Raw genomic sequence first — 23282 nt, forward strand, 5'->3', positions numbered from 1 at the left:
TACTACGAGATTTGCATGCCTAGAATTTAGCATTGTTGACTAAAGCCTTATATATGTTTATGTAAAAAGTATCCTGAATGTCTTACATGATCAGCCACACAGTCATCTGTAAAAAGATAAATCAGGAAATAGAGCATGTCACCACATGGGAGGATATTTCTGTCGACTTCATCGAGAATTGACCCTTGTCTATTTTTACAAATCTACTATGTGGTCACCAACTCAATTATACCTTAGGAGCATTGACTAGTTAGTCAATAAAGCCGTAATCTAGTCAGTATTCTTTCGCCTTTGACTAGAGCCTTATGAAACATACTAGAGAAGGACATGCTATATATGAGTACAATGGATTCATTACATGTATCTAAGCAGATATATAAGATAAATGGACATGACAAGTGAACACATTAGACTCGTCGCTTATTAAGTGGCGGCTAGGACACTTAGGATGTGCTTGGTTGGAGGGAATGGAAATGAGGAATGGGAAAGGGATTGAAAGTTAGTGTTTGGAATGTTAATATTTGGAATGGGAATGGTGGGGCCCACGGATTCAAACCCCCAAATATGGGGTTTGGCCATTACCAAGTAAAATGGGGGGAATGAGAATGGTGGGGTCCACGGATTCAAAACTCCTCATTCCCATTCTTACTTCAATGAATCCCATTCCTAATCCCATTCCCTTCCACAAACCAAGCACCCCCTTAGTATACCTCATCTTGGCGAGTCACCACATATGCATATACCTTCTTTCAGTTTAGACTACAATGGTTTGGAGGCCGAGCATTATACCCAAGTATAACTTTTTGTTATGACTATACTAGACTTTATGTGTCATGCAAGACTTGCCCCCTATCAATGTCAACGTGAAAATGAGACCTACCTAGGATCATCTCTTCTTCAGTTGCTCAGTCAGTCAGGTCTTGTGGACTAGGAGATGAACATTGCTAGATGGATTTTATACAAGTCTTCAAAAGGGATACTAGAGGCTCGGGATATATTATTGTAAAGATGAGAATTTTGACTATGCCATGTATATTTCATTCGACAACTTAAGATCCGTTGTAATTTTGATAGAGATATGCTGAATCGATCTTGACTAGATGTTTATAATAATTCAAACGCATGCATGTGTTTAAATCTTTGAACTTCTAGATGGTATTTTCTTACTTGGTTCCTAATATAATTTTACTTGTTCAAAAAAAGTTAATCGAAATATAATAAAGATGATAAGCTTGCTATGCCCTAGAAAAGTTAATAATAAATTGGATAAACGCACCAAAGATGATAAAGTTCAAGGAGAGTAAGTGCTTTATCATCCGTGCAAAGGTTAAGCGTCGTACATAGAGTTGGGCCTTTACCTAGTTTTGTCCTTTTTCACATTTTATAGTACACTAGAAAGTTCACAAGGCAATTAGGCACTTTATTTTTTAGAAAATAAAAATTAATAATAATAATAATAATATCCCAATATATTTCTCGTTTAAAAAATATTCTTATGCTAACGTTGTTGCTAAACATGGTAGAATTTGTTAAAGTAAGCCAACTCAACATAATCATATATATCAAAATGCTTTTTTATATATCGACTCCATCAAATTTTCTTAAACTTAATTAAAATCATTTCAACTCTACAAAAATCACTTAAAAACTACCTATATGTCATAGTTGCTACAACAACTATGTCATACAATATAATGGCAAATATCCCTCACCTCTCCTCTGCTAATCCCTCTATAAATAGCACTCGAGACTTGAGACTCCATGCACCGAGCAAGCTCCAACCATCTGCTACTTTCTCCTTTCTTCCAACCTCCCTCCAAACAGACAGAGAGAGAGAGCTAGAGAAGATGCTGGTTATTACTATTGCACACCCTCTGCGTACGCTGGTCGGCCTCTTAGGTGAACTAATTAATTCACACACCTTCTTCTCTTCTTTTTCCTCTTCATCTTACCTACGAGGGCGTCGATCGAGCTTCATCGATTTTTGCTGTGTGCAGGCAATCTTCTGTCGGCCATGGTGGTGCTGGCTCCGGTTCCGACGTTTTACAGGATCTGCAAGAAGAAGTCGACCGAGTCATTCGACTCGGTGCCGTACGTGGTGGGGCTGTTCAGCGCAACCATGTGGGTGTACTACGGCCTCCTCACCGCCGACGTTCTCCTGCTCACCATCAACATTGGCGTCTGCGTAGTCGAAGTTATTTACCTCGCCATTTTCATTGTTTACGCTGCGCCAAAATCTCGGGTAATTCATCCTTTTCCTCGATAAATAACAACAACAACAACAATAATAATTGTTAAATTTTCCGACTGTGATTTTATCATAGCTCCACCTACAAAGTTGCTCCAAGACAAAACGGTTTGACTAATTAAAGCAAGGTCAAACCTTCTTGGATGCGCAACTAATTTAGTCAAAACTATTGCAAGGATGGTGCTATTTTGACTTTAATTAGATTAATCAAAGCTGCTCTATTTTAAAATATTTTTGTATAAAGTAGTTTCAACGTAGTGTTAGTTTGTACAAAGCAACGCTATCTTGAAAATGCTTTGTACAAAGTTGCTCCAAGTTGAAACAGTTTGAACTAAAGCTCCTCAAGTGTGCACGCGACGCTCAGCATATCAATTCTGTATTAAATTATAAATAGAGTGTTGCTCTAATATAGTCTCTCTTTTAATGATATATATAAAAAAAATTGCTTGATTTTCTACCTATTTCTTATTTTCCTTTGGATCATCTAAAAATTAAGGGAGTTTGATCGTTAAACTACTGACTGAATTCTTAATTGTATCTTGTTGTTTAGAGGTTAAGGCAATAATTGTGAACGAGGTTACTGACGTGATTTCTCTTCCATTTGGTTGGGTTTGCTATTAAATGTCTTCTTTTCTCGGTTCAGGCATATACGACGAAGTTGATACTGTCGATCAACTTGGGAATATTCGGTTGTCTAGTTCTCGTCAGCAACTTATTTATCAAGCCAAGTAAACGAGCTCAGATTACAGGAGGGATCTGTGCTTCTTTCGCCGTCGCCGTCTTTGTAGCTCCTCTCAATATCATAGTAAGCAAGCATTCCCATTCTTAATCACTGAGTGAGTGAATGAAGCATAACAATATATATATATATATATATAATTATTATAGCGTATAACTGTTATAGCATTGTAATAAACCATGCTAATCATTTGATTGTGATTCCATCTCTTCTTTCAGAGGCTGGTGATAAAAACTAAAAGCGTGGAGTTCATGCCATTTACACTATCCTTCTTCCTCACGCTGTCCGCGGTCGCATGGTTCAGCTATGGCCTTCTTCTCCGAGACCTATTCGTAGCGGTGCAGTATTAAACTTATCTACTCTCTACTCTAGTAGAAGAGTATCTGAATTTCATCATCGTCTGATTTTCTTTTCTCCAGGTACCAAATGTTTTTGGATTCACTTTGGGAGTCACTCAGATTATCATATACTTGGTCTACATGAACTATCACAAGGAGGGTGCGGCGCCTGCCGACTTGGAGCTCCCTGTGAAGGATACCGAAAATGGAGACCAAGTGTAGCACCGAGAGGAGCGGGATGATCTTCAGCCAATGCCATGCATAAGAAATTCTTCAGTTTACTTAGAGTTGTGTGTTCTAGTGGAATGTAATAATAAGTGCTTTATTGTAGCAACAACAAAGCATACTGTGGTGTTGTGGTTGTAACTCTTGATTTATTATTATTAGTAGTAGTAATCTTATTATTTAAAAAAAGGTGATTAGTTTCTGGTTGGATGTTTAGGGTTTGATTAGTGATTAGCACTGCAAAACTCACATAAAATGTCAGTACTGCAGAATAAGTGGGGTGGAGTGATTCTCCAAGAAGAATATGGAATGATATTCAGAAATAGAAAAGCTTCCATTTTGTCCCATTGTTTCTTCTTTATGTTGGAATATCAAAAGTTTGTTTTTAAATCACCATTACATCTTATGAAGGATTGTTGACTGGGTTTAGGGGTGTAATGTAAATGAGTCGAGTCGCTCGCGAGCGGCTCGGTCAAAGCTCGACTCGAGCTCGGAGTTGTTTAATATTCGAACCGATCTCAAGCCCATTTAATACTGACTCGAAGGCTCGTCGAGCCTATTCGAGCTCGGCTAATTTAATATTTAAATATTTAAAATAATTATTACTTTAATATTAAGTAATAAGTTGAGGAGGTGTTTGTAGTTAGCGCGCTTCATAAGATTGTTACAGGTTGAAAGTTCGAATCCCAGCTCAAATTTAGAAACTTGAGCTCAAGCTTAGACTCTTTAATTTACACAAGCACAGCTAGCTTGATTTTTTTTCCACGAGTTGAATTTAATTTAAACTTGACTTACACTTGTTTTGGTTCATATGTTCATAAACACTTGTTTTGAACTTTTATATTTTTAAATTTATTTAATTGATTAATGAGTTTGATATTATAAATTTATTTACTCATTTTCAGATTTTTTTTTTTTATTTACAATAAGAGATTTGTTGATGAACATTTTTTGTGAATATTTCACAATCTCTATTTATTAATATTAATAAACTAAACACAAATATTAAAATTTATTACTGCGTTGTTTAATCTTATTCATTTAATTGACATGGTGCATATTAAAATTTAATTTTATTAAATCTCAATTAATCTCGATATAAATTTATTAAAATTATAATTAAAATTTCCAGAATACAATATCTTGACAACAACCTTTCCACATGCATTATCAATCCATAACTATTCCAAAAAATTCGACCAAGATAACAAATATAAAATTCCAACAATGCAATTATCCAGGTGATGGCCATCATATCTAAGAGGTTGGTTCAATCTTTTTTGTTAGTTAAAATTGAAGCACAAGGAACAAAAAGTTAAAACCTCCTCTATTCCGAATTTAGCCAGACTAATCCTAAAAAAAAATGACTTTCTCCCTAGTCAAAGACAGGGTAAATTCAAAACACGGCTTATAACACACTCAAAAGCTAGCCTTTAATATTCATCCTATTTAGATTCGAAACCTTGTCCTCTTTTAATGTTCCTCTAAGTATTTTACCACTGTACCACACCCACGACGGCATCTACAGGTCCTTCGTAGATATGAGATATGACGACTTGTTTTTCATAAATGAATCTGAAATTGTCAGGTTTAATAGAGAATGAATGGGTTTTTTTGACCAAAAATCCCATTTTTAATGGATTAACAGCTTATGAATCCTACAGTGGAGCTTTATAGTTGTTTGATCAGTTAAAAGCAAATTGACATAAACCATCAGATCCCATTTTCAATGAACACTAAGATGCCATAAGCCTTCTCTAGCTAACATTCAGTAAAGTTTAGTTTGCATCTGACAAACTAGTTAAAAACAAACCAAACTGATTAATCAAAACGCAGCTCCTCTGACATGTTGCAGAGAGCTCGCATTGTGTTACTGGCGACATCCAGAAGTTGCAAGTATTCATCCGCTCCATCAATTAAGCACTGAGAAGTTATCAAGCGTTTTACTTCCACAACAAAGATATATTGTTGATATGAATTACTGCACTAGTCTATCGATGAATGACGGCAATAAATTGCATGAAAAGAATATTTGCAAAGGGTATGATGTAAAAAGATGCTCATTAAAGGTAGGCTTATTGACAATACTCCTAGTTCTATCACTCAAAACTATATTATCAAACATATGATTTATCACATAGGTATACTGATTAGATATTATTTTTCGTCTTAAATCCCACCAAAATGATTGTTTAGGGAATATATGATAATATTTTTTGGATGTCAATAAAAAAAATTCAAGTTCACCTTCCTCCAATAATTTTTTTCAATAGCTTATTAAATAAACATCAGCATTATTAATCATATGGACTAAGGTAGTTCTGAGAAATGTGTGTTTCATCTCTTATTCTTCACTCAAAAATTTCCATGATGTTACTCATCAACTTCTTTCAAAATAGAGGTATTCATTCTTGACCCTGGCTCTAGCTTGGACCTCGGTTGGGGAAAAATTAGCTAGAGTATTAAGAAGAGAAAAGTTCAGCCGAGTTGAAATAAACCAAACTGCTTAAAGCTTAAGGCATTGGAAAATCTAGTGAGTCAAGGTTGATTGACACTAGGCAATGGATGAAGTCTAGGAGAATTGGTCTCTAGGCATTGAAAATGCTAGAGAATTGATCTCTAGGCATTGAAAGTCACAAAAATTGGTCTCTAGGCATTGTAAGTCCTAGAGATTGATCTCTAGGCACGGCAAGTCGTAGTAGGTTAAAGTCAAGGATGAAGTCTTGAGAAAACGACGTCAACTTACAAGGGAGTTCCAAAGGCATAGGATCTTTTGGCACGATAATATTTCAACTTAGACTTGTTAGAATCAGATAGTGCAGTCAACGAATGGAACACTCAAAACCCAAAACCTAAAGTCATCTGTTTGGGATGTTTGTGGTCTGGAGTGGTTGGCTAATGTGGAATTCAGTCGACTGATAGAGCAATCAAATAACCAACTCAGACTAGAATGCCAATGAATAGAATTTATATTTGGTAACCAATTGATTGTGCATTAGATTGATGCATGACTAGTCGACTGGTGACCAGTCGACTAATGCAATAGGAAAAAGGAGCCGTTGTCGAAAAGATTTGCAACAATAGTAGGCTAACAGGAAGAAGCTTAGGGTTTTTCAGCCTAGCTCTTGGAGCTTTTTGTAGACGATTCTTAAATGAATGCAGGAGAAAAAAAGAAAGCAAACAAGCAAAGAGAAAAATGCAATTATTCTAATCTTTCATTTTGTTTCTTGTTTGTTTAGCTCATCTTTATATTCCTCTTGTATTGTTGTAACAACAAGTATGGTATTGGAAGAGATTTACTTCTATAAGAGTTCTAAGGAGAAAGATAGAGGTCTAGCAGGAGTAATTTACCAACGGATCATAGCTGAGGAGTAAGAGTCCAAGGGCAGACTATCAATCCATCCATGTAAAGCACATGTGTTTGTATTGTTATGCTTGTGTTTGTGTTTAAGTTATTATTTTGTATTCTGTTGTCCAACAGCCTGGACTAATATCTTTATCTACATCACGTTTGGGATTTGATGTGATAGATTGCTTCTAAGTAATCTCTTAGGTCAGCCTTTGCATATTAAGGTACTTTATGCTGTGAAAAACTCTGCTGTCAATCATGCTTTTATAACAACAATAGTAAAGATTCATAAGATAGAAGCAGAAAGTCTAACCTTATCTGCTTCACCAAATTTCTTGCAGATTCTTGCCTTCTGTTCATCGGATATGTCATCACCATTAACTATCACCTCTAACAACTGTTATAACCAAAAATGCATAAGAAAGAATGATTGAATAGTGTTGCTAATAGGAAAATGATGATTTACCTGATAAAGCATTTGGGAGACTGGATATCCCTCTTCTATAATATTGTTAACCTCTTTGTTAGCAACATCAAAATTGCCAGATCTACATGCTCTAAACAGTGCCTCAACTGATTCATGAGGGATAACCTAAGCCATGACAGAAGAAAGTGGAAGCTAATCACAGAGATATCAAGATCAATCATCTATGGGTCAAAGAAAATATTCTGTTCTCAAGTGTAACATCATTGCTTTAGGTCAACTATATAAACACGATACATGAAACTACTGTGTGAATGAACAATGATGCAATGAAAAATAGTGCTCAACACAGCACTACAGAGAAATCTATAAATTCACCCTAGCCATCCGTCCAACCAATGACAAGATAGAAATGTTTACTGACATCAATGATCCAGCAGTAGATTATCCAAGTATCGGCACAGTTGAGACTTATCGTTCTATGATAGGAGCAATACACAACACTCGGTGCATAGGCAAATCACTATTGTGTCATCCATGCTTGCATGGTGCCTTTGTTATCAAATAAGATTTTAATGGCTCATCGTCACTGGCTAAAAGCCTATTTACCTTTGAAACTATTATGATGACCAAACATATACCCATGTTGTAGTTGTCTCTAGATTTACAAGTGGGAAGGAGCACAAGACCATAAGGTACCCAAAGAAGGGAACCACTTGCCGATAGAGAAGGATGTGTGATCATAGACTTAAGATGCTAGTGTGTTTGTCTTTTAGTATCTGCTTGGTGACTATGTTTAGTGTTATGGTGATTATTAAGTGAATTGAATCATAGTACGTGAATTTGAGATCATGCTATGCTAACTTGGTGTTGGTGTTTTCTTACGTTTGGTTATGTGAATTGAAGTTTAACTTGTCTTTGGATGTCTTTTCTTTGGTTAGGATAGGAACGTTTGCCTATAAATCTGTTTGTATAGTTTAGTTGGGTTGTTAACTTTTTCTTAAATTGTTATGTCGAGTCTATTTTTTTATTGTGGTGAAGCATGGCAAATCTATTCTTTCCATATCGTATGGGTTGTTTTGAGTGTTCTTTAGGTGAGTAAATTGCTGTAGATGCCTTTTAGTGTCATAGACGGCTATAAAAAGTATAAAGGGCAATGTCTTGAATTTATTACTCTAAGTGAATATAGCCTTGGGTCAAAATTTAAACTGTCTATGAGCATTAAAACAATCACCTAAAGCTTAAGTTGGTAAAATATATATTTCTCTTCTGCAATTTATAAGTTGATAAAGTTATAAGGATTAATTTCCATGATAATCTGTTCTACATATGTTTATTAGATCCTTGAATTGATATATTAACAAGCTAGGTTTTACATATGTTAGAACTTGCTTAAGGAAAACTAGGGACCAGATAAGGTTACATTTTTATATATACATATAGTTGACACATACGTAAAAAGGTTACCTATGACTTGAAGAACCTAAAAAATCAATCACAAAACATTATCCTAGCTAAAACAGAGACATGCATCGATAAGGAAATTGGTACAATAGAATGATTTATAACACCAAGACCTAGAAACTTGATTAAGAATATATCTTAGCAAGGTTTGAGGTATTGTTTTATGTTGAGATATCAATCCTTAAAGGAGCAAAGCATGCTGATTGTTTCAAGCCTGGTGTCTGTTTCAACAAAAGATTTGAAATGACGGAATGCAATGTGTTAGTTGATGAATGGTAGTCCCTCAATGAAAGATGTGGTGCTTGTCAACTCTTGCCACATATAGCCTAGCCTCACTAGTAGCAACCTCTTTCACAGGTGGAACAAGATGTTTTATCCATGATGATTGGTACAAAACATTTTTTAAACTAAGCATCTAAAAATACTAGAACAGCTTCCCATTTATATTGATTATCTTAAAGTAAGTTATAGTGGAAGACTGGAAGTTTCTGTTTGGCTGTAATCGTTCTAAATAAAAGAATTGCAATAACCACAATTTGTTAGTAATAAAAAAGGCAACCTTCTGCACAGCCCAAAGTTAACAAATGAAAGTATAATACCCCTGAAACACTAATTAGGTCTTTGGCAGAAATGGACGACCCAAACAATCGTGCTGCACTCTGGAAGAAACAAAACAAACATAAGTGCATTCTGGGAAAAAATAAACATAGAAAGAAACTAATAAAATGTTAGCCAGCGATCCAATGTAATCAACACCACCAAACCCCCTTTCTCATCTTTAATATGATCACAAACAATACAAAGAAAAGAATGGAAGAATATACGAGTTGTATTAAAAATAAATAAATAAAATCAAAAGCAAGGCCCAGAGAAGTGAGAGAACACCTGCAGGTATGTGATAGCACGGCGAAGATCCCCTTGAGAGATTAAGCTCAATGCAGAAATAGCCTGGTCAGTTTGCTAAGCATATAAGCAAGCAAAACCTTCCAGCAGAACAATTAGGTAACAAGAAAACTCAACTAAAAGTTTGCAGACCTCAGAATCAAGAGTCAAGCCTTCTTCACTACTAATGTGCAAGATACGACTACTCATAATATCCTCAGAAAGAGGCTTGAACCTGAATTTTGCACATCTAGAAGCTAGCGGTTCTATAATCCTATATTCAGATAAAGAGAAATCAATCAACTATTATACAGAACCCAAGTTAGCAGACAAAACAAGATTTAAGAACCAACCTGCTGATATAATTGCATATAAAGAAGAACCTAGTAACTTTTGAGTAAGTCTCCATGGTACGTCTCAAGGCATTCTATATCAGACATATTTAGCATATTCAAAAACTCAAAACTGAGCATTTATATTGGTATTACAAGAGAATCAAGCATAGAAGAATAAATGAAATATTCAACCTGTGCATCTTCTGTCATTGAATCAGCTTCATCAAGTATAATGATTTTGAAAGGTGGACATGGATATCTGTTAACATGACAAAATAATAGTAAAAGAAACCAACAAACAGATTTTGCATTACACAGAAAATAGAGATTAAAAAATAAAACCAAATGATTGAATAATCAATCCAACAGGGCCAATGAAGATAGAGAGCAAAATTGCAAAATTCTCATGTTACCTTATGAGCAATTCATCTTCATCGTTGAGTATGTAGTATATGTTTGTCCCAACTATTCAACAGCATATATGAATCTTATCCCGCCATTGAATTTATGCAAGGTAATATGACTAGTTATAATTAAAATTAAATAAATTACTTTTAACATATTAGCTAATATTTTCTTTGATCTACCTCTTAAACCTTCCACTATAATAGAGTCAACTATTCTTGCTATTGAATCTATTGATTGTCTTTGAGCAAGTTCATACTATCTCAATATATTTTTCTTATTCTATCATTTATTGGAGTTACATCTCATTACTCTTAAATATAAGTATTTTTATATTTTATCCTTTCTAGCAATTCTACATATTCATCTTAGTAGTGTTATCTTTACTCCATTACCTTTTTTGCATATGTTGTTTCCTAATAACTCAACACTTCAGTTCATAAAATATGGCATCACTTCAATTCATAAAGTATGGTGGGTTGTAGCAAGATTTAAAAAGTGTTCCATAATGAAGTTTCAATATTTGGCCAGAAAAGTATCGTTTTGGCACCATGTTGGCACAACACTTAGCACGCTTCAGAATACATCTCTAAGTGTGTCGAGATGAATTTAGATGACCTTTAATTCTCTTTCACTTGTCTCACTTAGCTTATTTGTTCCTAAAATTAAGACTATAGTAACTAGATAATCAATTAAATTTAAGTTTTACCATACCATAATACTTAATACGCTTTGTAATGCATTGAAATATGTGGAAACAATTTAAAATGTGATTTCCTTTTTCATTTAGATTTTCTACTTTTACCAAAATTATATCAATTAGATAATTGAATTAAAAATAATTTAATTCATTTTTTACTTTAATGTGCATCCCAATAAATCTATATAAATTTTACTCATATTTTTCCAACTTAACTCATTTAATTTAAAAAATTAAATCAAATTATAATTTTAGAAAACCAAGCTACAAAAGAATATAATTACTAGAAGTGTGTCAAGTGTCAACACCATATAAGATTGGCATCAGTGACATTGAAGAGATTACCTTTGTTGATTGTCAAACAATAACATATTTTGGTATTTTATTGGAATAGATACATTTCGATCATGATCTCAACAAGGCATGAGATTTCAAATCATATATTCTTTTGCTATAATCTTAGAGAATTTTCATTTTAACCTAAGGAATCATGGCAATCGCAAAAGACTTTAGAGGCTTCTTTCCATTTTGACCACTCGATCTCTATCTCATTCTCCTCTCAACAACATATTTTAGAAGTTTCATAATATTAAGACTCATGAACTTGATACCTCCATAATTAAAACATTGTATGAAGGTTTCAAGTGTCCAACCGTGTCAATTGACATGAACATAAGTTAGTGTTCTATTTGTCAATCGGCATGGGAAGTCTGGCATAGAAAGCTTTCCGAAGAAAAACATTGTATGAATGAGATAAGCAAAGAACTAGAAGAGTAGAAATTGAGAATGAAGGAGAAGTGAAAGGGAAAACCTTACCGGCAGAGATATGCACAATGAAATTAAAGTTGTGGGCACTATGAATGGTGGTCGCAGTGACTATTGCTAGCAGTGGGCATGTAGCCACTACAAGAGGAAGTGGGCTGGTGCAAAAGTCATGAGACGAGGGAGGCAACAGGCAGATGGTGCGGAAGTCACAAGAGGAAGGGGAAAAGTCACAAAGGGGAGAAAAATAAACTTTATATATAATTATAAAAGTTTCTAAACCTAATAAAATACAATTCACATAATTATATACAAAAATTTTGGTTTAATTTTAAATATAGCAAAACAAATACAAATTGAGGTTTGAACTCACCTGATCCTAATCACCTATCTACTTGATGAGCTCCATAAAAATCTAAAATTAATTCTACTTAACTATAATACTTAAAAGATTAATTTCATTAACTTAATTATTTATTTTAAAAAAATAATAATACAAAATTTAAATAGAATAAATTTAAATATATTATTTTCCATCCTTCAATTTTTAAAAATTTGAATCATTTTATTTTTAGTCTTCCTAATAATTATAGTTAATAAAAACTAAATTAAATTAAATAAAAGAATTTTAAATCATTTCACTAATTCAAAATTTTTATTTAGGTTTTTATAAAAAAATATAAAAGGTGATATCTAACTCGATTAAATGCTCATAAATAAATTTTAAACATAATTACTTATTTCAAACAAAATTACATCATCAACAATGAATGCTTCTCGAGCTTAGCTTTCAAATTTGAAAATACTCTAAAAATTTAAAAGTAAAGAATGTTATGCTTAGAGAGAACGGGAGAAGTCTCATTTGTTCCATCATTTACCTCTAAAAATTGAAAAAAAAAATTATAAATACAAACTATTATGAAGTGAAAGAAATATAACCCAAGTTAAAATTAAAGATTACAAACATATTTAATTATAAAAAATGAGATAATCAAATTGATAGACAAAATAACAAATATGGGTTAATAATATAAGCAATTAGTAACTTAACAATTAATTAAAATTTACATATATTAAGTAAGATTAATTATGTTATTATTAAAAATTCAATTAAATAAGTACTAAATCATATTGGCATGGTACAATACTATACCAAAACCTATTATTCGTTCCAATTAAAGACCCTGACACACCTCAAAATTTTAAACCTTGCATTCTATATTAGTTATTTTCATAGATAGATAATAAAAAAAAATCAAAATTTCTTCAAACATCTTAAATCTTAAAATTTATTGAATAACATAATTAACCAAATCATTCCTTAATCTACTAATCCTTCCAAACGTTAATGAGAATATCATCTAGACATACACTTTTACTTACATTTATTTTTTCTTTAAAACTTATTTAACCTCACTTGATTTAAAATAATATGAAAATCTATCATTTCTAAGTATTCTATAATTTCAATCTTCAAAACCAAATTATCTGTAGAATGCTTCTACAGCTTCTATCGATAATTGATTTTTCATCTTATATACATTTAATATTGACTAAGATTCTACCTTTTTTCCTAACTTTTGTGTTATTCTATAGATGTCTTTCACTGTACTCTCAGTTCTAAACTATCATAAAGCATATTGAATGCTTTAATTATGGCATTTTAGTCATAGTTTAAGTTAATTTATACAAGTCAAGTTATCTCTAGTCTTATAATTTGTCAATCTATAAATCAACTTCTTTAACTAATAGTCTCTTTACCTCTTACACCCCCAGCAATCCCTTATATGTTTTACTTCTTCCATTAGACTATCCAAGATTGGAGAATAAATGTAGTTGCATCTTAAACTAGGTTTCAAAATTTCGAGTCATGTTGGAGCTTCAATTCTCAACTAAAATGATACAATTTTGGAACCATATCGTGTCGTGCTAATATGATTTTAATATTTTTTTTTAATTGTGTATATCACTTTAAAAATATTTTATTAATATTTGATTAATATAGATGCTCACTATTGATGTCATATTTCAAGTGTTGACAGTTGACTTTATGTTTTTGATATTATCTCCTACGATATTTGATGCCTACTAAATTTTTACAAAAGTTATTAGTAAGGTATAAATTTTAAAAAATTACTTTTATTATTATTGCAAATAATAAAATGGTCTTAATCAATTGAACTTTTATTGTAAAACATTGAGTTTGAGGACTTCCATATAGAGGCCATGAATATTGATCTTCAATTTCAAATTGTCCCAAATTTTGTGTTTTTATGACTATGGATTTTGCTTATTTTATCTAGATGTTAGTGAATCCAAATAATCACAACTTCAAATTATTCATATAATCTTTTATATTTCAAGAATATGTGTCATCTAAATCTGGTTCAAAAATGTAGAGAACATTAGATTTCATATGAAAGTATGAAGATTTTGACTTGCTCATATAATGTATACTAATACGGATGTATCGGAGGGGCCCCATAGGGATTAGGGAGATTGAGGGAGAGAATTTTGGTCATTCCATTGTGCATCCTTTTTTCGGATCTTTGGGCTTGGACAAAAAAAGGGGAGGGGCTTCGTGGTTTTAGCCGCCACTACCGCCACGCAAACCGACGCAACCTTCGACGTGTTCGACGTCGACCACATCCAATGCCGGCAACCACTTGCTCTCACGCATGAGGCCTGACGCATGCCACCGAATCCTCCTTCCTCTTTCTCATGCAGAGGAGCCACCATCATGCTGCACCGCCCCCTCTTGTGCCACCTCGTCACAGCCTCCGCGTGGCCCTACTACAACAATCGCGTCCTCATAGGAACGCCAACAGCCTCTTGATGCCACCACAGTTGCTTCTCATGCACACCGCCGCCTCAGGCACACTGCCACCTCGCCCTATCTCCTTGCTCCCTCACACGCGCAAGATGCTATAGACCAAAGACGATCTCCCCTACTGCACACACCACCCTCTCTCTCTCTCTCTCTCTCTCTCTCCTACGACCAGGTCGTCGCTGATGGGTACTCGCCGCCTCCCTCGTCGCTAGTTGATCTCTGCTACCACTTCAACCGGCCGCTGCATGAGGGCTCATGAGTCGCCCCCTCTTCCACATCTCCGCTGGCATCTGAGTAGGGTTCCGTCCTCTCTCTCTCAATGCTCGCGCTAGGTCGCTGCCACCTCTAGAGGTCATCGCCTCCAACGGCCGCCTCCAGGCACCCTCTCCCTCTCCATGCCAACGCCACAGCCCACCACCTCTCTTGCTACCTCACCGCAGGCCATCTCCGACATAGATCCGACCATCTCTGGCCTCCGAGCCCCTGCTGTCATTATTCTCCAATCTGACTTGTCTTAAGCCTTCGCATTGTTCCTGTGTTCCAGCCTGTGTCGCTGATGTGTTCCGGCCTGCGTGTCGTTGTTATGTTCCGGCCTGCATGTCGTGTTCCAACATGCGAGCCACTGTTATGGTCCAACCTACGAGCCACTGTTATGCTCCGGCCCTCCGCTCCCTAGATCCAACTCCTCATCCGGCTCACATTCATTTACTCCTCCGGGTCACGACGACTCAATCAGCGTTACGGCTAGCTCATCGATCTACCAGAAGGCACCCCCCGGGTCAGGGTACATTCCTCATGCTTATTCTTCACGCATTTGATTACTTACTATTTATCTTTCTCCTTACATATTTTTGGACCTGCCTCGAGCATCGGAGTGCTAGGAACCGAGGCAACCCGATTGCTGTTGGCAGGTAGCGTTGACTAGAGGCCTTCTAACGACTTGGTCAACCCAAATGACAGCTCACCCCCTTTCTTCCTCCGGGTCATGACGATTCGGTCAACATTTCAGCCACACTACCAGCGGTCCACCCTTCTTAGCTTCAAGACAGGATCAAATTTGGCATCGTCGGTGGGAACCTCTCCGTCTGATTTGGATCTTAAAGATGGATGACGTTAGAAAGCTCTGCCATCATCATGGTCTCAGAGGATTTCGACGATTACATTATATTCTCCTCACTCCACGGGTATTCGGGAGTCGAAAGATTGAATCGAATCCTCAATTGGTCAATAGGTTAGTGTTTCTATTATGTTCTCCTCCCGACTCCACGGGTATTCGAGAGTCAAGGGACCAAGGCGGATTCTCAACCGCTCGGTACGGCTTGATCAGGTACGCACGAGCTCTGCTCCCTCTTTATGGCCACAGGATTTGCTATAGCTCCCTGATAAGAGAGTAAAGGCATAGTTCCATGATCAGAGACTAGGACCCTAGATCCTTGATCAAACACTAGGGGCACAGCTCCCCGATCAGATACTAGGGACACAGCTCCCCTTTGATCAGACACCAGAGGCACAGCTCCCCGATCAGATACTAGGGACACAACCCCCCTTTGATCAGACACCAGAGACACAACTCTCTAATCAGACACTAGGGGCACAGCTCCTAGATCAGAGACTAGCGGTACAGCTTCCCGATCAGGATTTATGGGCCTCGCTCTCTGATTACGGGCTAGGGGCCTCACTCTTCGATCAAGGACTAGGGGTTCAACTCCCCGATCAGGTGTGCCAGGGGTTCTGGTCCCTCGTATTGCTACAGGCTCCGCATCCACTAATATCAGGACTCTACCTCCCCCGTTCGAGGTTGAGCTATCGCCATCAGTCTCGAACCGGAGTATCACCACTAGTCTCGAATCGAAGTAACGTCACTGATCTCGGACCGAAGTATCTCCAATGGTCTCGGACCATAGTATCTCCATTGGTCTCGGACTGAAGTATCGCCACTGATCTCGGACTAGAGTATCGCTATCGGTATGTCCTTTTCGTCGAGGTCGAGCTATCTCCATTGGTCTCAAACTAAAGTATCTCCACCGATCTCGTACCGAAGTATTGCCACTAGTTTTATACTAGAGTATCTCTATCAGTATGTCCTCTTCAAGGCTCAACCTCCCCCGTTCGGGGTCAAGCTATCTCCATTGATCTCAGACTAGAGTATCTCCACCGGTCTTGGACCGGAGTATCGCCACTAGTCTCGGACCAGAATGTCTCTATTGGTATGTCCTCTTTAGGGCTAAACCTCCCCTGTTCAAGGTTGAGCTATCTCCACTGGGTTTGGACTAGGGTATCGCCACCGGTCTTTGACCGGAGTATCTCCACTGGTCTCGGACCAAAGTATCATCACTTGTCTCGGATCAGAGTATCCCACGGGCTCCACGCCCTTTGATCTCGCGGGCTCTGTACTCGCTTGGCTCGCGGGCTTGGCTCGCGGGCTTCGTGCCCGCTTGGCTCATGGGCTTCATGCCTGCTCAATTCACGGGATCCACCCCGTCCAGCTCATGGGTTTCGCTCTCGTTCGCTTTCGATCTCATGGGCTCCGCGCCCACTCGGAGCACAGGCTCTGTGCCCTTCAATCTCTCGAGATCCGCTCCCACTCGACTCACGAGCTCCATTGTCGTTCGCCTTTGATCTCACAAGTTCCATCCCCCGCTCGACTCACGGGCTCCACACCCACTCTGTTCAAGAGATCCGCTCCCGCTCAGCTCACGAGTTTCGCTCCTGTTCGCCTTCGATTTCATGGGCTCCGCACTAGCTCAATTCACAGGATCCGCTCCCGCTCGGCTCATGGGTTTCACTCCCATTCGCCTTTGATTTCACGATCTCCACACCCGCTCGGCATTCTCTCTGCATCCGCCCGCCCATTCGCTTAGCATCCACTCGGCGCTACCCGACCATCATCTCGGCATCGCTCGACCACCGCCTCAGCATTCTCTTTGTTGCCCAATCGGCATTCTCTCGGTCGCCCGCTCGGTACTACCCGCCCGTCCGCTTGACATTCACTTTTCATCGCTCGGCTACCCACTCGACATTCTCTTAGTTGCTCGCTCAACATCGGCTCAGTGATACGCTCAGCACCTCGCCTTGCTGCTAGGTCGGCACTCGCTGCTCGGACGCTAGCCACATGCGTCGCTCCGTGGGCACGTGCCTTGCCCACCGCTTTGCTCAACACTTGTCTTACTGTCGCTCTACTCGGCACTCGTCTTACTCGCCGCTTCGTCCAACACTCGCCTAAATCACCGCTCACATAGCACTATTCGCATATCGCCGCTTGCCCGACATTCCTCATACATTATCATTCGTTCGGTATTACTCACAAATCACCATTCGCTCGACACTGCTTGCAAATCTCCACATGCTCGACACTCATCTCAAATCCTCAATCGCTCAAACTCATCGCTCGCTCGGCACCGCTATCGTCGCTCGCTCGGCCTCACCATAACCACTCGCTCAATGTTATACGACAAGCTATTCAGGGCGATTCAACCTTTACGACAGGTTGTCTAGTAAGTCAGACTCGCGCCTCCTTTGACTAGACTTGAAGAAAGGCTTGCGATACAGATGTACCAGAAGGGCCCCACGGGGATTAGGGAGAATGAGGGAGGACATATTAGTCATTCCATGCATCCTCTTTTTAGGTCTTTAAGCTTGGAAGAAAAAAGGGGAAGGGCTTTGTGGTTTCAGCTGCCACCACCGCCACGCAAGCTGACACCACCTTCACCACCTCCGACGTCGACCACATCCAATGTCGGCGGCCCCTCGCTCTCACACATGAGGCCTGACGCACGCCATCAGATCCTCCCTCTTTCTAATGCAGAGGAGCTGCCATCACACTGCGCCACCCCCTCTCACACCACCTCTTTGTCCAACGCCGCCTCGTCGACTGCCTCGTCGCAGCCTCCGCATGGCCCCCGCACAACAGCCGCATCCTCGTAAGAACACCGACAGCCTCTTGCCGCCGCCATGCACGTCGCCTCTCATGCATACCACCGCCTTAGGCACACTGTCGCCTCGCATCGTCTCCTTGCTCCCTCACACGCGCAAGACGCAGTAGACCGGAGACAATCTCCCCTGCTACACGCGCCACCCACCCTCTCTCTCTCTCTCTCTCTCTCTCTCTCTCTCTCTCCCAAGCCGCCACCAGTGGCTACTCACCGTCTCCCTTGTTGCTTGTCGGTCTCCGCTACCGTTTCAACTAGCCACTTCCACGACGGCTCATGCGTCGCCGCCGTCTTCCACACCTCCGTCAGTGCCCGAGTAGGGCTCTGTCCTCTCTCTCTCAGTGCTCGCGCCAAGTCGCTGCCACCTCCAACGGCCGCCTCCAAACACCCTCTCCCTCTCCATGCCAACACCATTGCCACCTCCAGCAGCCGCCTCCGGTCACCCTCTCCCTCTCCATGCCAACACCACAGACCACCACCTGTCTTGCTGCCTCACTGCAGGCTGTCTCCGGCGTAGATCCAACCATCTCCGGCGTAGTTCCGCACTGTCGTCTGCCTCTGATGTTAATCGAGCCTTCGGGCCCCTACTGCCATTATTCTCCGATCTGACCTGTATCCGGCCTTCGCGTCGTTTATGTGTTCCGGCCTGTGTGTCGTGTCGTTGCTATGTTCCAGCCTGCGTGTTGTGTTCCAACTTGTGTGCCAACGCCACATTCCGGCCTATGAATCACTGTTATGGTCCGACCTACGAGCCACTGTTATGCTCTGGTACTCGGCTCCCCAATTCCAATTTCTACTCTTTTGGGTCATGACGACTCGATCAGCGTTACGACTAGCTCACCGATCAACCAAAGGTCATCCCTCTAGGCCAGGGTACATTCCCCATGCTTATTCATGTATTTCATTACTCTACTATTTATATTACTCCTTATATATTTTTTGGACCTGCCTCGAGCATCAGAGTGCCAGGAAGCGGGGCAACCCGGTCGTTGTTTGCAGACAGCATTGATAGAAGGTCTTCTGACGACTTGGTCAACGCAGATGACAGCTCACACCCCTTTCTCCCTCCGAGTCATGACGGTTCGATCAACATTCCAACCACACCATCAACGGTCCACCCTTCTCAACTTCCGGACGGAATCATATACGTTATAAACATATATATAATTCATACATTGTGTGTGTGATACATTGTGTATGTGTGTGTATAATTCCTAAACGAATATAAATGTGTGCTTACTTTATATGTTTCTTTTGTTTTTGAAAAAGAAAAATCTATGGTGTACTTGATTTTATATTAATTTTATACAAGGTTCAAAATGTTAAGCCTTACTAGAGTTTCCGCCTTCGACTATAACGATACTATTTCGGTATCGTGCTAATAGTTTGATGCAACATGTCAGTGACCAATTGGAAATTGAAGGAGAAAAGAGAGGAAGTAGAGGAATGAGACATTGTCCATGTTGAGTGGTATCAAATTTCAGTAATTTATCATAATGATATGTTTCATCCATATCACTTGACATGACATAAGATTTTAAAACATGGTTTATATAAATTTTCAACTATTGAATAATTTAAAATTGTTAAATATAAGCAAATAAATATATTTGTCTTTCGAAAAAAAATTGATATATCACTAACTTGAATTAAAATTTATACAAAAAAAAATTGGATAAGTTTAGTAACTGCTTAACATATTACCTTGCTAATACTAAAAGGAGTGTTGTACATCAAACAGAATTGAGTTCTTCCAACATAGATCAACCCCATAGTTTTGGAACACCTAAATCAAATAATTATCGTAAGGCATTTGGAATTGATATTGATTTCTCCACATCCACCGGCATGTCTCAATTCATCACTAAGAATTGTACTTGCACTTAGATGGGTACTAGTGAAATTGGAACTAATACACAAGGATAAACAAATGTTCGGACCTCTGATATGATGGATCACCGTATGATGCATCAGAACTATAATAAAAAGTTGAGAGTATTGAGAGAACGATGAACTTCGATTAAAATCAATCTCAACTAAACTCTTTGATATACAACAATAATCACAAGCTTCCTTTTGTCTATGACACTTATATCAACGTTGATACTTACTCTTAATACCTCTAACACTACGATCATCATCCTAGGTTGCATGTTTAACCCTGCTCACATCCATCTCTAAGGCACAAGTGTTAGTTGAGGAAACATAAGAATGGCATATAATGAATAATTTTATCTAAATTATCACAAAATTTCCTTTTTATTATATATTATATCCTAGTTGAGTGGCATAAGCACTTCTAATTTTTAGTATCTCGTTTCTTTTAAATCAATTTTATCAAAATAATTCTATCACTGAATCTCTTAGCTATCTTATCCTTGTAATCCTTATCCAACACGAGACCCAGTCCATTTTTATTGTAATGTCTCCAATGTACAGAATTTTGCAACTAGCATTACCTATTTTCTTGCAATTTCTCCAACCTACTTTGTTTCAAATAAATTATGTTAAGTTTTACCCTTGCAGCTTCTGTTAATTGTAGTCATTTACCCAAAAGTGTGCCTAAATTCCAAGTTACTAACCTAATCTAATTACCCATTCTTTAATTTCTTAAAAAGAAATTGAATAATCAAATTTGAGAGCTAAAAATTAAGACAGAGGACTATATTTATCATGTTTTCTTAATGAGAAAAATGTTGTGTACCCTTGATGAGATCCTGAACCCACAGCAACAGCAGCAAAAGATTTGATCTTTGTTCGCACAACATTAATTCCTCGATCATCGCTAGCATTGAGTTCTAAAACTCTTGATTTGTAAAGTTCTGGCCTATTGACAGCATAGAAGAAAAAGGGGTAGCTTTAGATAATTCATGCAAATGTAAAAAAAATCATGCTGGTATCAACGTAAATAAACATTAGAGACTTCTGACAAGTAGATTCAAGAACTAGAGTTGAAATGATTATCTTGAGAATTCTCTATGACTCACGCCTAGAGGCTAGAGCTTGACATAGCATTCACTCTTGATGTATCAAAATTCAAGGAAGAGAATACGCTTCACCAAGTATAATAAAAGCAACATAATTGATGTATTCCCAGCATGATAGATTGATTACAGAGAGGTAAAAGTACATAAATCCTACACGAACTATACCCTAATTTCAAATAAGTACACAAACTTTAAAGAGTGGGCAAACACAGTATGCACTGACTCACTACAAAGCGTATAAAGATTTGCAAAGATATATGCGGAAGCATATTCAATCAATATTGAAAATATTTATATATTTATATTGATAATAATGACTAACACCTATGAATAAAATATATTACACAATGCATTCAATTCATATCTTGACATAGAAAAAGTGTATGCCAATCATACAATGCCCAATGAATATAACAACCAATATCAATCGATAATATAGAATAGATCATATATACGAGTAGTATGCATATGAATATGATTGATATCTAAAGTGTCCATCACTTGCATTAAAAAAAAACAAGTGTTTAAGTTAAACCTTAAAACAACTTCATTAGTCATATGAAGATTCACAAATTTTGCCCCTCCTTTTCTGGTGTAAGGGTTCATGGAGCTACCTTTCGAAACTAAACATAATGTATCAAAATTTACTGTTAGGATGTGATCTCTGATTAATCAAGACGATGCTAAAACAAGTAGTTAAAGGGCTATCCTAGTAACCATAAGAGAACAATCAAGGGGGGGATGTAGATCAAGTAACCAGGCACCTCTGTGAAGGAGCATGCAAGAAAATGTGAGGAGATTGTAACTACCCAAATAGTTGGTGGGCGATGGCGAGTGCAGTGGTGGTCTTCCCTGTGCCGGGTGGGCCGTAGAAGAGCATGTGAGGGCACTGTATTTAAAAAAAAAACACTCTGAATCAAATCAAAAATGGTTTTTTTCCTCTCGCAGTATAAAGAAAATAAAAGGTCGTGGGAAGAGTTCTCACGCTAGCAGTCTCTAGGGTGTTGGTGAGGACTCGGACGACCTCATCCTGGTGGGCGACATCCTTCACCTGCTTCGGCCGGCTGCGTTAACGGAGCGTTAGCAACACGGCCAGTAGGGGTTCAATAACAAGAGCGAAGGGGGCAAGATAGGAGAAGAGAAGAGAGGAGAGAGTCGTACTACTTCTCCACCCATGGCTGCGAGCTCGGGAGAAGTGGTGCCATATCGCTTTCGCCAGGAGCTAAAGGGCTTGCGACGACGGCAGGGGTTTTACGCCTTCATGATTTGGTCGGACCCAAAATGGTCACCACTGAAATTATAACAATGAAAAAGCCATAAATCATGTTCTAGTAATTTTCCCTAAACACCCTGATGTTATAATGCAGCCCTAGGCTAGGCGAGGTTGGTCATGATGTAATAGAATTGTTCGGGAAAAATATCTTTCTCATTTTCAATTTTTGACTATATAATTCTCATTTTTATTATTGACTGTACAATTAAAGTACTTTTCGATTTAACTTAATAATCGGTTGAAAAATTTTATAAAACTGGATCGATCACCTTCAGGGCTCGTCAATAAAACTAACTAAATTCATTATTTTTTTCATTTTCATTATTAACCATCCTATCCACAATTAAGTTATGATCTTCATTTGCTTCCAATTCAACTTGTGGCTCCTTTGA

The 23282-nt window shown here is 38.1% G+C and overlaps 2 protein-coding genes across 2 annotated transcripts; one reads left to right on the top strand and one right to left on the bottom strand.

Annotated features, from left to right (window-relative positions):
- Positions 1 to 1680: 1680 nt before the first annotated feature.
- Positions 1681 to 3726, top strand: LOC121973729 (bidirectional sugar transporter SWEET12-like). Its single transcript, XM_042525105.1, has 5 exons — positions 1681 to 1899; positions 1998 to 2242; positions 2892 to 3053; positions 3206 to 3325; positions 3407 to 3726. The coding sequence occupies exons 1-5, from the start codon at positions 1695 to 1697 to the stop codon at positions 3545 to 3547; spliced, it is 873 nt and encodes a 290-aa protein (XP_042381039.1). The 5' UTR covers positions 1681 to 1694; the 3' UTR covers positions 3548 to 3726.
- Positions 3727 to 5139: 1413 nt separating this feature from the next.
- LOC121971488 (replication factor C subunit 2-like) lies at positions 5140 to 22938 on the bottom strand. The gene is made up of 12 exons (XM_042522784.1): positions 22779 to 22938; positions 22603 to 22681; positions 22427 to 22506; positions 21335 to 21457; positions 10197 to 10263; positions 10023 to 10096; positions 9823 to 9943; positions 9673 to 9735; positions 9387 to 9446; positions 7366 to 7491; positions 7213 to 7296; positions 5140 to 5473 (listed from the first exon to the last, which is right to left on the bottom strand). The coding sequence occupies exons 1-12, from the start codon at positions 22820 to 22822 to the stop codon at positions 5372 to 5374; spliced, it is 1023 nt and encodes a 340-aa protein (XP_042378718.1). The 5' UTR covers positions 22823 to 22938; the 3' UTR covers positions 5140 to 5371.
- Between the last annotated feature and the right edge of the window lie 344 nt (positions 22939 to 23282).

This window comes from Zingiber officinale, chromosome 4A, assembly GCF_018446385.1.
Source record: "Zingiber officinale cultivar Zhangliang chromosome 4A, Zo_v1.1, whole genome shotgun sequence".
Lineage (NCBI taxonomy): Eukaryota > Viridiplantae > Streptophyta > Magnoliopsida > Zingiberales > Zingiberaceae > Zingiber > Zingiber officinale.

Bases quoted from the DNA above. Each gene is read 5' to 3' on its own strand.
- LOC121973729 (XM_042525105.1), top strand. From the start codon at position 1,695: ATGGCAAATATCCCTCACCTCTCCTCTGCTAATCCCTCTATAAATAGC. The intron at 1,900-1,997 runs GTGAACTAATTA...TGCTGTGTGCAG, and splicing joins TACGCTGGTCGGCCTCTTAG to GCAATCTTCTGTCGGCCATG. The intron at 3,326-3,406 runs GTGCAGTATTAA...TCTTTTCTCCAG, and splicing joins TCCGAGACCTATTCGTAGCG to GTACCAAATGTTTTTGGATT.
- LOC121971488 (XM_042522784.1), bottom strand. From the start codon at position 22,822: ATGGCACCACTTCTCCCGAGCTCGCAGCCATGGGTGGAGAAGTA. The intron at 22,507-22,602 runs GTGAGAACTCTT...TTTTAAATACAG, and splicing joins ACACCCTAGAGACTGCTAGC to TGCCCTCACATGCTCTTCTA. The intron at 9,447-9,672 runs GTGTTCTCTCAC...TGTTTCTTCCAG, and splicing joins GTGCTATCACATACCTGCAG to AGTGCAGCACGATTGTTTGG.